Here is a 15,475-nt window from a genome sequence, read left to right as displayed (position 1 = left end):
TGTTTCAACGCTATTTTGTTTTTAAGATGACTGAAATTACAGTTTTAGGTTCAGTTCAATAATCTAATTGTCACTGTGTCATTACCACTAGAAGTATAACTATCAGTTTTGGCAGTCAGTCATCAGACACAATAACATTTTTTCTAAATCCTCAGATTCCATTGATTATTGAAAGTTCAGATAATGCATAAATCTCCATTTTCAGAAATTGACTGGTTTTATGGTCCATGGAAACATATACAAATACAAAAAAAAGACAATTTTTTTCTGGATGTACAATGTATAGTGATGTATTTGTTATTGAAAAAAAAATGGCTGCATAAAATAAAAAGACCATTTTCAGACATTTGGTTTGCCTTTTTTGACAACACAACATCAATGTTTCACTTCAGATACATTAACAAATAAAATCCGAGATAGGATTTAAGATGACTTTTAAAAACCACAACAATTGAAAATCTTTGTTATTCTGACCTTTCTGCGAGAAAAATATATATATCACAATATATAAATATTTTTCCTTTGGCAAATTGAAGACATTTTATCAGTATTATGCAAATGTATGTAGTGTTTTTAGGCAAAAGTACCTGTAGACTCATCAGCAGCAAGGATGCCTTTGCCAGGGGCCACAATCCTCTGAGCAATATCGCTCAGCTCCTTCTTCTGCTCTGGAGTGAGGAATGGGTAAGCGTGAGGCATCTTGACTCTAAATGGAGAAATTGTAGGAAAACACAATTACATAATTTCTCAGATTCAGAAAGTCGAATAACATTAAACCACGTACAAACCACAACATTATAAAATAAATAACAGCTAATCACGTGACTGGTTAAATAAACACCAAGGAGGCTTGGCAAGGATTCAGATAAGGGTGTGTACTCTAAAACTGAGCTGAAAACTGTGATTTTTCCTTCGAATAACATCATCTGGTCATCGAGCTAGTGATGCAACGTGTCCTTGAAGCGCAAACGCGAATGACCTCCTCAGGCTCACCGACTGATAAACGGAAATACGACGAGCAAACGACTACTTATACTTGCTTTAGCTTATACTCCAGAGATGTTGTTTATTAAAAAAACACTTACCAGTTAAAAATAAAATACGAGAATGCGATGGATTCCGGACAACACTCACGGATCAGCCTCGACCACGTTAATAAGTTGCAGTAAAGGAAGGAAATCATCAAGCATTTTTACACAAGAGAACAGTTTGACCAATCAGAACGAGAGGCACGTTTTGCTGGGCAGCGGGATTGGTTGCTGTGCTCAGGAAGGCGGGTATAAGAAGACGTAATAAAAAAGGGAGTGGCTTGATTACAATGTGAGGCGGGGCGTGTGTTCTTGATACGTGACAAAATTCACATGCTGGAAACAGAGGATGTTGCGTGGATGGAAATCAATTCGTTTGACCTTGGCTGGCATCATGAGTGTGCAGTTACTCAGTCATGTGGCGTATTTTAGGAATGATGAAGGAATGAATGCAGAATGAATGAATGCTGATAACATTGTTTGCCAGTTCACTGTAGACTGAAGAGCAGCTCCACAAGAGGCCTCTTCACACTCCAGTAACAAACCTCTAACACCCCCACTCAAATTGCATTCAACCAAAGGCCACATTAAATATAGACAATAATTTTATGATCCAGCTGGGAAGGTTTTATTTGGGTAAGAGGGTCTGAAAAGCCTCTTTAATATGTTAAATGTTTAATAAAGCTGATGAACATTATTAGTTCACGCTAAAATAACAAATTTTCAGTGTTTTTGGTTATTCTGTATCTAAACATGATAATTAATAATAATTATAATGAATAAAACATGTAACAACAGCAAATAGATCAATTAAATGCATTTAAATAATAAATATTTATATACATATTTTGTAAAAGCACAGAACAGGATGCTTTTATTAGTTTGAAGAATAAATTCATTGGCATATTTTATTGTAGTATTTGTTTAACATTTTAGTTTTTAACGAATAATACTATTTCTATTAATAAAAATACATAAAATGATGGAACAGCAGTGTGTAAGGAAATGCAAAAATTTATATATATATATATATATATATATATATATATATATATATATATATATATATATATTACACACACATTACTACATTTTTAAATAATAGAAATTATAACAATAATAATAATAAATGATAGATGGTGTTGCATTATTATTATTGCTATCACAAATATTTTAGGTTTAAAATGACATTATTACAATCATTATTATTCTTTCTTTTAATCTTTTGAAACGAGCAATGTACATCAAACTCATGCAACAGTAAAGCAAATGCATTAGAAATAAAAGCAAATGCAAAACAAAGACATCAGAACATAGTCAGTACAGCAAAAACAATACAGTGCTCAAGATTTACACTTTATAAATCCTCCAAAAATAACAGAAATCATGTTTTGTTTTTTTGTTTTTTACCGTGTAGCTGGATGAGTGAGCAAGAGATACTCCCCGAATGGAGGCAGAGGAGGTCTGGACCGTCTGTGACACCCGTCTTCTGCCAGGTGACCTGTATTTATTCAGCTGCCATGACCTTTGACATTACATGGGTTTGGCTAATCTTAGCAGCGGGCAAACCCACGATGCAATCTGAGAAGGGCGACGGGACATTCATGTACACTGGCATTCAGCAAAGAAAGGTTAAAGAGAAAGGCACTCAGCGGCATACACTAGGCACATGATAATTCATGCTGCTACATGCACAAACTGCATCATGCATTCATATTAATTCCAATGAAGCAATAATGGCCTTCAGGGCTCTAGAAATGAAGGCAATGTTCTGAATAATATGATTTTTGTCTTTTTATCACTTCATACACTCTCCATATGAACATCCTCAGACCATGAGATTACGGTCATCAGAAAAGAGATCAACTGTCATGAGATCTCCTGTCATGACCTTTCATCTCTCAAATGTCTGCTATACATAATCACTACAATCAGCAAGAGCTTATGAAGACACAGAGGACATAAAACAGGGTACATAAAGGAATGAGGGAAATTCAATACCTTGTATGACCTTTTTTTAAGTCTCTTTCTATACATTTTAAGAGTTTAAGGACATTTTAGGTTTTAACTGGCACCACTGGCAATGTTTTTAACTTGTATTATATTTACTAAAAACTGATTGTAAGAAACTAATCCTCAACTAAATCAGTCATCATATATTGAATACAAAGCGCCAATAACAGTAGGGATAACAGTGTTGCCTTGGTTACTGCAGTAAACAAAGCAGCGTGAGGTCAAATCAAGTAGGATTTTAATTATCGTTTATTTCATGAACTACACAGCACTTCAATATTCAGATTTAATACAGGCTTTAACATATTCAATTCAATTCTTCTTTATTTCTGAAGCACTTTTAAAATGCAGATTATAAAAGCAGCTTAACATAGACGTTCTAGTAAATTGCAATTGAAACTGTGTCAGTCCAGTTTTCAGAGTTAAAGTTCACTTTAATTCAGTGTGGTTTAAGTTTCACTGCTAAAAGTCCAAACACTGAAGAGCAAATCCATCAATGCACAGCTCCCAAACAGCTATACATTTTATAATAAAAAAAAATTATGAAATTTAATAGCATGTAAAATAGCATTTAAGATTTTTCAATACTTTTTAAGGGCCATACATTTCTCTAAATTGATTGATCAATTTGTAGTACTTTTGCAGACCTCTGTGGACATCGAGTAGAAGGCCTGTCTTAAGAAGTGTAGAAACAGCAGATTAGTTGAATATTTTTGCAATGTTTATACTTGTAACCCTGGATTATAAAATCAATCATGTGTTAAGTTTTGTTTAATATTAATATTTATATAGCATCAGAAAGTTGAATAGGTAAGCGTCAAATATTTATTCAAATACAATTTGAAAATCTAAAATCAGAGTTAAAAAAAAAAACAAAATATCAAGAAAATCACCCTTAAAGATGTCTAAATGTAGAGCTTAGCAATACATATTGCTAATAAAAATAGTTTTAATTAATTATTAATATAGTTTAAGTTTTTGCAAAATATGACATATATACTTGATAATTTTTTTTTACAATGTATTTTGGTTATTGGCAAAAATATACTTGGTTTTGTGCTCCAGGGTCACATATTGTTAAGATACTCTGGTGTACAAGATACACTACCAATCAGAAGTTTTTTTTTTTTTTTTTTTTTAAGAAAATTATTCTGTTTATCAAGGTGGCATTTATTAAATGTAAAAAAAAAAAAAAAAAAGTTAAATTGTTGAATATTTATTACAATTTCAAATAACTGCTCTCTTATTGCATGTAGTTTTATATGAAGTTATTACTTCGGTCATTATTGCTTTTATTACCATCACCATTAATAAGGATATTTTTAATAACAGTAGCAATAATAATAATATTAATAAGTTTTATTAAAGTGATTTGTGGAGGATTTTGTGACTGAAGACTGGATTAATGAAGCTGAAAGTTCATCATTAAAATCACTGGAATGATTAAATTAAATAATAAACTACTTTTGAACAGTTATTTTATAGTGCAATAACATTTCACTATTTTACTATTTGTACTGTATTTCTGATTAAATAAATGCAGCCTTAGTGAGCAGGAGAAGCTTATTTAAACATTTTAAAATCCTACTGACCCCAAACTTTTGACCAGTAGTGTACATGGAAAATAATGTCAGACATGTTTTATAAGTAAATCCTGCAACACTTTTTTGTACAAAACTTGTACACTTGTACTTTTACTAAAAGTACTTTTTGTAGTCCTTTTAAATTTAATTTAATTCTTTGAATAGTTTAATTCCTCTTTGGAATTAAACTTTGCTTAGCTTTGCTTATAAAATAGCATGTTTCAAGCAGTAAACAAAGAGAAATCAAGGCTAATATATATATTTCATTTATAATAAATAAATGAAAAGAAATATGAAGGAAATCTAAAATAAAATAAATTCATCATACACTCAGTAATCAATATATAATAATAACAATACTTTAAACAAATTCATTTTTGCAGGAAATCTTTAATTTTAAATCTACACATTTACAAAAATAACATATTTCTATATATAAAATAATTCATACAAAAAAGGACTATGGTGACTGTGACACAGAAAGATTATGTAAATCACAGTAAACTGGCTGTTGGCATTAAAATATGGCCTCATCCATAACAGTACATGACATAAAACATTATTATAAACATATTGTTAGATCATATTTCATATATAACAATCAAAATGATGGCCTGTCAATAATATACACTTTCATCATTACACTAGATACCACACAAAAAAGTTATGACAAGGGTTATTTAGTGAATCAAAGTGGAACAATGCGTGTAAACTACTGATGGTTCATGTTCAATTGAAAGTAAAATGTAGTCATTTAGAGCTTTTTGTGGCATAAAATCACAAGAAAGGCACCAGACATGTTCAGATTCCATTTCAGACAAAACAATGATAAAGTTTTAGCTTTAGAAGAGTAAAACAAATAAAATCTGTATTTGGCAAAATGAAAAAAAAAAGTTTTGATTTGATAAATGCTAAAAAATAACAAAATATAAATGCTCTAAATGACTTTCATTTCAATTCCTATAAAATGTTTAAACAAATATTAGCATACCAATTTTCAAATGCTCAATTTTTCCATATATGACAAAAATAATTATTGATTTCTGACTAAGACTATATAAAATACATAAATGAAAACATTTGTAAACAGACCTTTGTGCTAAAATGTAAAAATCTATGTTTTAAAAGTTTATGGCACTGAAAGCCATACACAGTATAAAAGAGATTAATTGACTTTACTTTAAAACAAGGGAGTAAATCCATTGCATTAAAAATATTACTTAGTAAAATAGATGGCTGTATTATTGTATATGATGACATGAGACACCAATACCACTGTTTTTTCATTGCAAATCTTTAAATAAGTTAAGTGAACGTAACAGTTTTAAGTTACAACAGAATTATTTACATTTTTACTTACAAGTAAAATCAACTTTAAGGCAATGGATTTACTAAATTTTTCAAGTAATCACTATCCTAGAGCTACAACTATATATAAAAACCCTTACCTTAGTGCTCTGCAATTTTGTAATGCTTGTGTACTTACAGCACTTTTTATGACAAAAGTATGTCCAATAACTCTCATATGACACTTTAGTAAGAGAAAAATAGTTATAGAAAGTCATGTTTGAAATTTTCATGTAAGATTTTTCATTTCTTCAATTGCTCTGATTTGTTGAAGATGCTGTAATATTTCCCAAATGATGCAAACGTAACAGAACGATGAGAGTTTTAGCGTAAAACATGCTCAAGTATCACATGGAGTTTGTAAGGCATCTTTTATAGTGAGGTGGGTGGGCATCTTCCTTCTTCCCTCCACTTTTCTATTTAAACTTGATCTCGAAGCAGATGCAGTTGATGGAGTCGCACTCTGGCGGTTGACAAGTACAGGCGCAATCCATCATGGTACACTACATAAAAAATTAATAAATAATAATAAATGTAAGTAAATAAACAAAGGTCAACACAAACATGCTGAGGGTTATTGTCATGAGTGTATAATTCACAAAGACGTATGGAAATGTTGTAGATCTACTGAGATTTTAATGAACACAGAAAAGCAAATGCACATGAATGTTAACACTGATGAACCAGAACCCAGAACCAAAGAAAGAAGTGTATGTAAAATATTCAACAAAACAAGAAAAAAGTATGTTTGTTTGTTGGTTCATTTATTTATTGCCATGGCTTATGGCTAGGGCCAGACAGAATCTGCAGACATTTTTTGCTATTTCTGCTAAGAATTTTGGTAAAAATCTGTAGATTTCTGCTGAATTTTTTTGAGATTGTTATGACTGAAACTTTAATATGTGAAATAAAAAATTATATATTTTTAAAGTTTTTTTAATATTTAAAATGCAAATCCAATTAGATTCACGTTATTTTTGGAAACAAAGCAAGTCTCTCAAAAAAAATCTCTACTAAGAGACACTGCATTGACACTGCATTGTACATAAATCAGATGAACATTTTCATTTTAGTCAATAATTTTACTGTAATAAATTTAAAAACTGAATATAGATTTACACACATTTACTCAAGTAAATAAACAGGACTAATGATGGGCTGAAAATCTGCGGAGTTCTGCGCGCGCAGATTCTGGGTGGGCCTATATGGCTACTTCATAGCCAGATTATAGCTAAAAATATGTTACAACAACTTCATAATTAAATAAGACATGATACAAGAAAATATATTAACAAAAACAAAACATTTTACAGAAACAGGCAAGTCATCATAACCTTGACAATTCTAAGGTTTATATTTGTTTTTGTTCATATTTTTGAGGATGTTAGAATTTGTGGACTGTTTGAGTTCTGAAACTTGAGTTCTGATATAATGTGTTGTCTTATATGTTTCTTGTCTACAACACAACATGAATTTAGTGGTCAAAAAGATCAGTGACTACCCCAGATCAAATATTTTGTAGTTTAAATCCAAATTGAAGTTTAAAAAGTTGATATAATAATAATGTGACAAAAATAACAATAATAATGTGAATGGATAAATCGTTTATAATAAATATTGCAATATTAATCTAAACTGTAATCATTTACAGAAACTTTACAGAAAAAAACAATAGTATTTGGATGCTGCCTTTATGATGCAAGCTGAGATTGCATTACTCAGCGATGCAACGTCAGGCACAATGCACTCAAATGGAGCGAGTGACGTCACTGTGACGATTCTACTTGTTTTCATTTTCAGTCACAAGATGGCGCCAAACAGTTAAGCTCTGTGGACTAACAGATTAGTATATACAGCTGAATTCAAAATGATTCTTTCTCCTGTGAAATTATTATTATTTTTAGATTTTCCAAGTGCTGTTTAACGAAAAATATTTTTTTCCAATACATTTTTAAACATAATAATTTTATTAACTAATTTCTAACAACTTTTTTGTTTTTATCATAGTGTCAGTGAATTTTTTTTTTTCCGCAAAATATGAGTAGTATTCAGCTTGAAGTGCAAGTTTAAGTTTACCTAGGTTAATTAGGCAATTTCTGTTAATTAGGCAAGTTATTGGATAACAGTAAAGATTTCTTAAGGGGCTAATAATATTGACCTTTATGATTATTTTAAAAGATTTTAAAAGTGCCTTATTTCATCCAAACTAAAACAAATAAGACTTTCTTTAGACAAAAAAAGGAAATACTGAGAAAAATTACTCAGTAAACATCTGAAAAAGAATAAAAATATCCCATGAGGGCTAATAATGTTTGTATAAAACTGTACATATGATTATATTAACAAACGATCAAGATGATTTAAAGTACCCGAATGAGCCTGAATGACCAATCAGAATCAAGTAAACTAACATGAAGTAATATTAGCAAACAATGCACAATTGTATGAGCTTCATTCTGTTGTTAAACACAAAAGAAGATACTTTGAAAAATGAAAAAATAAAAACACAATGGAGGTCAATGGCCAACACACTTCAATGTAACTTCTTTTGTGTTCAACAAAAGACAGAAACTCAAACAGGATCGAAACAAATGGAGGAGGAGTAAATGATGACGGAATTTATATTTCTGGTTGAATGATCCCTTTAAGCAATTCAGATCTTTCTTAGCTTTTAAAAAATATCTTATAATTTCTGAGAATTTGTGTCAGGTGGTAAATGTGCGAGGAAGATTAATCACACAGTGTGTAATGCAAGAAATAGCTCATGTGGGACTTACATTAGGAGAAGGACAGGAGTTGTCTAGACAGGATCTCAGAGATGGAGGACGACAGTCACATGACTGTGCACACACTAAACAGTACTCGCACGGAGAGAAACCCGCACAGCAGTCTGAACACCGAGGATCACATTTAGCCTGCAATTGGAGAGAGTCCTTACATAACAGCAAAATCTGACAGTGAAAGTCAAATTGCCTTTTAGAATAATGCAGCTGTGAAACATGTATACTTGAATGAGCCTTATAAATATAGTAACCTAGGGCAGCACAATATATCAAAATTATTGTTATCGCGATAATAGTACATGCAGCATCCATATCACAGAGGACAGTGCAATAAGTTAACTTAACTTTATGTGTGTGTGCTACATGCATTTATTTATTCAAATCTGACCAATCACATGGGGCCTTTACTATCGGTATCCCCACTACTTTAGTAGGAGGTATAGAGCTGAAAATAAACACTTATGCTAGTGACAAGAGATGAAAATGACTACAGCCTATCGGATTCAGAATTTCCTCTAAGGTTTTCTGTTATTTGTGTTGTTTTAGTTTTTTTAGATTTAATTAGCACAGAAAAAAAATTATTACCTATTACCGATCTATTATTGATTATTAAAATATCTATTATTAAATATCTATTTTATTTTAGTATGATCATAACACATAGATTTATGTATATAAAAATGTATTGCTGATAAAAGAGTGTTTTAAAGTATCATAAGAAATTTCATTATCACAACACTCAACAATATTGCATATTTTCCTAGTATTGTGCAGCTAATATACATTACACCTACAACCCAAATTCTGAAAAAGTCAGGATGTTTTTGTAAAATGCAATAATATTTTCATTTAATGCAATTATTACAATACAAAAAAAATCAATGGTAAAAACACACTCTAAAATAAAGCTGAGACAGAACAGAAGCATGTTTAAATGCCTTTGTGTCAATGGTTCTGGTCTGCTCAGAGATTGAGACAGAAATTTCTTTGGATTGCCTGAATATTTTCACATTATTATTTATGAGTAGTTGGGGAATGACATAATTATTTTCTTCTTTTATACCCACACATGTATTACCAGTTCAAAAATAAGCCATAAATAAATAAATAGATAATTAAATAAATATGAACAATTACATGAAGGATTCAACATGAGAACATTGTATCAAATCACCATAATATTAAATTACATTTTGTATTCAATCAAATCAAAATCAAATGCATTGTGAATCTTACAAAACAGATTAGTTTGAATATTCTATAATCTTTTTATTTGCCGTCCCAACGTTTATGTTGCAGCCATCACCATGTTTACATTTACAAAATGCATTTAGCAAAATTGTAAGTGTATTTGTAAATTAGTACTTTTATCAATTTCATAAAATTTTTTGAGTAAAAGAACATGAATGAATTACAGAATTCTTGCATTTTACAAAAAGCCCAGATTTCCTTTCATTTTTGGAATTGTGGAGAATCCAGTTTGTATTCGAATGGGCCTTTATATAGTGTATAACAACAACTTTATTTGTTTACTCAGTTTGGCTCACAGAATGGTTTTATACAGCTTCTTTAGAAAGAAGAAGTTAAAATAATGAAATACCTTGAGGCAGTGATGACACCACAGCACGACTGCAAGAAAAACCATATAGAGTCCAACCGAAATCATGATGATGGCAGGCAGCGGGATGGGGAGATCCCACACTGGAACAGCCTGACAACACAAACACAGGTTGAAACAGTACCAAAAATGTGGACCTGAGTATTAAGACTGCATTACATGTAAAAGCACTGGTGTCAAACAGTTCTTCGAATCACAAAGCACTCTTCTCAAAAAGTACCTGAGGATAGTTTAAAGTTACTCTGGAAATTTGTTTGAAACATTTGAAGACATAAAAAAAAAATTGGTATCTTAAAACAATGCTAACAATGGGCCTTTTGAAACTTTTCCCCAAATTATCAGTTTATAAATGAATCTAAACTTATTCGTGGCATAATAATGATCAAATTGAATCTCCAAAATGTTTTTTAGTGCAATTTGAGGGTTTATATTGGTCAAATATCAGATATCTTTACAATTTCAATCTTTTCAATTTCTCCATCTAAATGAGGACACGTGTGAACTTATTGTTTTTGGTAAAAAAGGGTCGGATTCTAATAAATGCTTCTTGGAAAAATACGTTCCTCTGTAAAAAGTCTTGGTGCTATTTTTGACTCTGAGATAAAATTTGATCGCCAAATTAATGCGGTTGTCATTTTCAGCGACTTGGAGAAGGTTGCCTTCATCTCTTCTCGTCTTGATTCTTGTAACGCATTGTATCTGGGTGTAAATCAGGCATCTCTCTCTCTCATCTGCAGCTGGTCCCGAACTCAGCTGCCAGGCTTTTAACTGGCACAAAAAAGAGAGCAAATCATACCTGCACTGGTTTTCCTACACTGGTGCCCAATCCAGGGTAGAAATCAGTACAAAATATCGTTATACGTTTTAAAAGCCTTCAATGACCTGGCCCCTGAGAATATTTCCGAGCTTATTAACATACATCAACCCGTGAGATCTCTTTGCTCTAAGGATCGACTCTATTTGACAGTTCCACGATCATGCATGAAATGTCGAGGCGATAGAGCTTTTCAGTAGCAGCTCCAAGACTGTGGAATGATCTTCAACTCTTCTTAAGAACATCTCCTACTTTTGAGTCTTTTCAGGTCACTGAAAACACACTTATTTTCTTTAGCTTTTAATCATGTCTTGTGAGTTTATGTATTTTGGCTCCTTGTATGTTTGCATGTATTATGTGTTTTATGTACAGCACTTTGGTCCCCATTGTAATTGGTTGAAAGTCCTCTAGAAATAAATTGACTTGAGTTGAGTTAAGTTTACTGGCTACCAAAATAATGAAGATTTTCAGACATCTGAAGGTGTTCACAGTTAAAAAATGTAGCAACGCATTTAAAATTACAGACATAAAAATTTAATAAAAAAAAAAAACAGATAAAACTAACTGTTGGGTTAGAAATCATATTTTTAAATAACTTGTAATTTAATTTGATTGGGTTATGGGACATCTGCCTTTAATTGCAGGCCCATAGATGAAAGGTGGTTATTTTTTCACAGACAAATGTTTATTTTTCAAATACAATTTTTTACATGTGGCGACGCAGTGGCGCAGTAGGTAGCACGTTCGCCTCACAGCAAGAAGGTTGCTGGGTCGCTGGTTCGATCCTCGGCTCAGTTGTGGCGTTTCTATGTGGAGTTTGCATGTTCTCCCTGCGTTCGCGTGGGTTTCCTCCGGGTGCTCTACCGTCCAAAGACATGTGGTATAGGTGAATTGGGTAGGCTAAATTGTCCGTAGTGTGTGTGTGTATGTTTCCCAGAGATGGGTTTTGGCTGGAAGGGCATCCGCTGCGTAAAAACTTGCTGGATAAGTTGGCGGTTCATTCCGCTGTGGCGCCCCCGGATTAATAAAGGGACTAAGCCGACAGGAAAATGATTGAATGAATATTTTTACATCATATACCATTAGAAAAATGTTTCAAATTAAAAAGTGGGACCTACTATCATTTATTAAGCAAATAACAAACTGACCAGCACATTCAACTGTCGTCAGTCAGAATTTGGCCATTCGAATAATTAAAATTTAAAATATAACAACAACAACAATCACAATCTTTCTAGCCTCTCTTGTAAAAGTGCTTCACACATTTTTTTGATTGGTCATGTTTTCTTTCAAGTAAAAGGTCCAAGTTCAACTTGTCAAATGTTTTCTCTATTTAAAAACAATACAGTAGCGAAAGAATACTTCACAAATGTCAGGTGTTTTCTTGCACAGCTGGATGTTGAACTCATGAAAAATAATTGTTTGCATTGGCCAAAACTGATTACCTGAAGTCACACCAGGAATCTGCTTGGTCTTCAAGCCTTTTCAATGTGTTATTTTTACTATTTATGCATAGCAGTCAATATAGGACAATGAGCTCATGAATGGGACAAACTCTGGACCCTGTCAGTAAGGGGTGGGTCTTTCTGAACTCCCCTGGCTACAGGCCTGAATTATAAATGAACTACAGTGAGTTTTCAGCCTGGACACGTTTATTGAATTGGCTAACAAAATTAGAAATGTAGGTTCCTAATGTACATGTTTATAAAACTGTTCCTCACTGGACTTGAACCCTTTTGTGGTCAACTCCTCTCTGCGTCTCAAGTCCACTAACATACATGGTTGGTGAGTTAACTGGACAAACTAATAACAGCGGGAAAGCCGTCCACATGGAGGTGAGCGGTCAGCTGGTAAGCTTAAAAAGGAACTGTCTCATATCGCCCTGTATCTTTTGCTTTAAAGATGAGATGCAATTTTCAGATTGAGTCTATGCTGTAAAGTTAACTTATGTCATAGATATTATAATAGAATGTATATAACAGCTAAGTATAAAAACAGAAAAGCATTTGTGCTGCCCATTACATTAACGTTACTAACCACTGTTTAAACTTAAGTGAAGTTACATGTCTGAGGTCATAACTTCTTTAATTCTACGTTACTAGAGCAAAAAAAGTAGTCAGTAACGTTATGCCAACTTTTACAGTCATTTTAAACATGAATATCCGTGTTTCTAGTTAAGCACATAATCTCTGATAGGTAAACAAATATAATGTGTGTACATCCCACAACGCAGATGTGCCGAGTAACGTTATACGCAGAATAACGTTCATTTACACACATGTTGATGTTCAAAATGTTGCAGTTTAGACATGTAACAAACACAAAGCAGTCGTACATACCATTATGACGTCGCTGCATCACCCGTGCAGATGACTTGGTTTTCAATTATCAGGAGATTTCTTTACTTTGATTAACCCTGATATTTACTCTGGTGAGCACATTACTTTTGGTGAGACTGGCCAAACGTTGTCGTAGCAACAAAGATATGACTTGACTTCCTGTGTTTGTACGGCGACTTGGAAGGAACAAACTCGTAGTGGCAAATTAGGTATTCGTATTCTCAGTAGACGTAAGTTAAAGGATGAACATGGATGCATTGAATTACATTTTATGCAATTCTTAATATTACATATAGTATTTTTTTACACAAAGCGATTAATTGTTGTAAATAAAATTCAAACTAAAATAAATTGAAGCTAGGGTGTAACGGTGGCGCAGTAGGTAGCATGATCGCCTCACAGCAGGTCGCTGGTTCGATTTTCGCCTGGGTCAGTTGGCATTTCTGTGTGGAGTTTCCTCCACGTACACCGGTTTTCCCCACAGTCTAAAGACATGTGCTTTTGACTTTATTCTTCAATGCAGAAGTGCACCTTTTTTGCGATTGTTTTAGACTTCTGATTCAGGTGCCTATGGGAGAAATTATAGGAACAATAAACAGCTGAAATCGCCAAAAACTTGCTCTACAGACAAGTGTTTGCATGACTATGCACACAAAATAGAATAATATTATAAAATATAAGTTTGCACAAAGCAGCAAAAGGAGCTGTTTTTAATGTCTGAGAATGAATGGAAGTGAATCTGGAAGTTTTCAGCCAAAATGATTCAAATGGCTGCGCCCGTTTGTTCAATGAGAATAATGAGAGTGTGTGGATGTTTCCCAGTGATAGGTTGCAGCTGGAGGGCACCCGCTGTGTAAAACATATGCAGGATAAGTTGGGGGTTCATTCCGCTGTGGCAACCCGGATTAGTAAAGGGACTAAGCTGAAAAGAAAATGAATGAATAAATTAATGAAAATTTAAAAATAGGTGACAGTGGTTCATTGGTTAGCACTGTCGCCTAACAGAAAGAAGATGGCTGGTTCGAGGATTTAATGCAAGAATGGGTGGTAAGAAAATTCGGGACCATACAGATTAGATGAAACAATGCAAATCACCTCAGTCTTACATTAAGGAAATGTAAATAAAAAATGTTGGAAAGTCACAAACACATCCAAAACAAAACTGATGGCTAGGAATGCGGTAAACATATCAGTGACATAATCAACTAAATTAAAAAAATGTCCTGTCAGAGCAGACAATGGGATTCAGTGGTATATAGAATTCATGTTAAACCAGCTTAACTTGTATAATGTCAACTTAATGTGCTGGCAGAGAGTGTGATTGTAAAGCAACTCAAGGTCACTTGAATTACTTCACTGCAGTGTTGTCTGTCCATAACCAAAGATGAGTATACCTTTAAAGGATTTGAAACACTCAAGATTAAAAGGACACCTATTATGCTTCTTTATAGAATATATCAAATAAGTCTAAGTGTGCCCAGAATGTGTCTGTGAAGTTTCAGCTCAAAACAACCATCAGATTATTTATTATAGGCCTACCCTGCTGGAAATTTTAGGGTTAGTGCTGTTTTGCGCCTGTGGCTTTAAATGCAAATGAGCTAGTTTGTTTTCTTAGCATTTCCAATGTCTGGAGACCCAGGGCCTACTTACACTATGCTATCTGAACTGTGCACTGGCCCGTTTCACGGATCGTTTGAGAAGTGTGAGTGCGCTGAACTGGGCTCAAACACGGTTCACTTGGCCGGCCCTGGCCCAGTTGGAAGAGGTGGGCCTGAGCGCGGTTCACTTGGGCTTTGGCGCGGTACGCTTGTAGTGTGAGTGCAAAGCGCCCCAAAGCCCGAAACTGAAAGCGAGACGTGACATTGAAGGGACTATTTCATATGAATTTAATAATCAATACTGTTCAGTGATCGCAAACTGCCGTAGTTTATTAAAGACGCAAACTCCTCA

General features: G+C 33.2%; 2 protein-coding genes across 3 annotated transcripts in view; both read right to left on the bottom strand.

The window, feature by feature from the left end:
• aldoaa (aldolase, fructose-bisphosphate A a) overlaps positions 1-2,508 on the bottom strand; it is an 11,062-nt gene extending 8,554 nt beyond the window's left edge. Inside the window, exons 1-2 of one of the 2 annotated variants that reach the window (XM_087242268.1) lie at positions 2,439-2,508; positions 588-706 (exon numbers count right to left, since the gene is read on the bottom strand). In XM_087242268.1, coding sequence (XP_087098394.1) covers positions 588-699 — 112 coding nt within the window. In that variant the 5' untranslated portion in view covers positions 700-706; positions 2,439-2,508. 2 annotated transcript variants of the gene reach the window in all.
• A 2,486-nt stretch (positions 2,509-4,994) lies between these two features.
• Positions 4,995-13,665, bottom strand: si:ch211-198p11.6. Its single transcript, XM_087245051.1, has 4 exons — positions 13,526-13,665; positions 10,355-10,465; positions 8,749-8,886; positions 4,995-6,474 (listed from the first exon to the last, which is right to left on the bottom strand). The coding sequence occupies exons 1-4, from the start codon at positions 13,526-13,528 to the stop codon at positions 6,388-6,390; spliced, it is 339 nt and encodes a 112-aa protein (XP_087101177.1). The 5' UTR covers positions 13,529-13,665; the 3' UTR covers positions 4,995-6,387.
• Between the last annotated feature and the right edge of the window lie 1,810 nt (positions 13,666-15,475).

Source organism: Danio rerio, chromosome 3, assembly GCF_052040795.2.
Source record: "Danio rerio strain M-AB ecotype USA chromosome 3, GRCz13ab, whole genome shotgun sequence".
Taxonomy (NCBI): Eukaryota; Metazoa; Chordata; class Actinopteri; order Cypriniformes; family Danionidae; genus Danio; species Danio rerio.
This window is presented reverse-complemented; position numbering and strand designations above follow the sequence as displayed.

Coding starts and splice junctions, on each gene's coding strand:
- si:ch211-198p11.6 (XM_087245051.1), bottom strand. Junction 8,887..10,354: donor GGTGTCATCACTGCCTCAAG/GTATTTCATTAT, acceptor CTCCAATTGCAG/GCTAAATGTGATCCTCGGTG. Junction 6,475..8,748: donor ACTCCTGTCCTTCTCCTAAT/GTAAGTCCCACA, acceptor TTTTTTATGTAG/TGTACCATGATGGATTGCGC.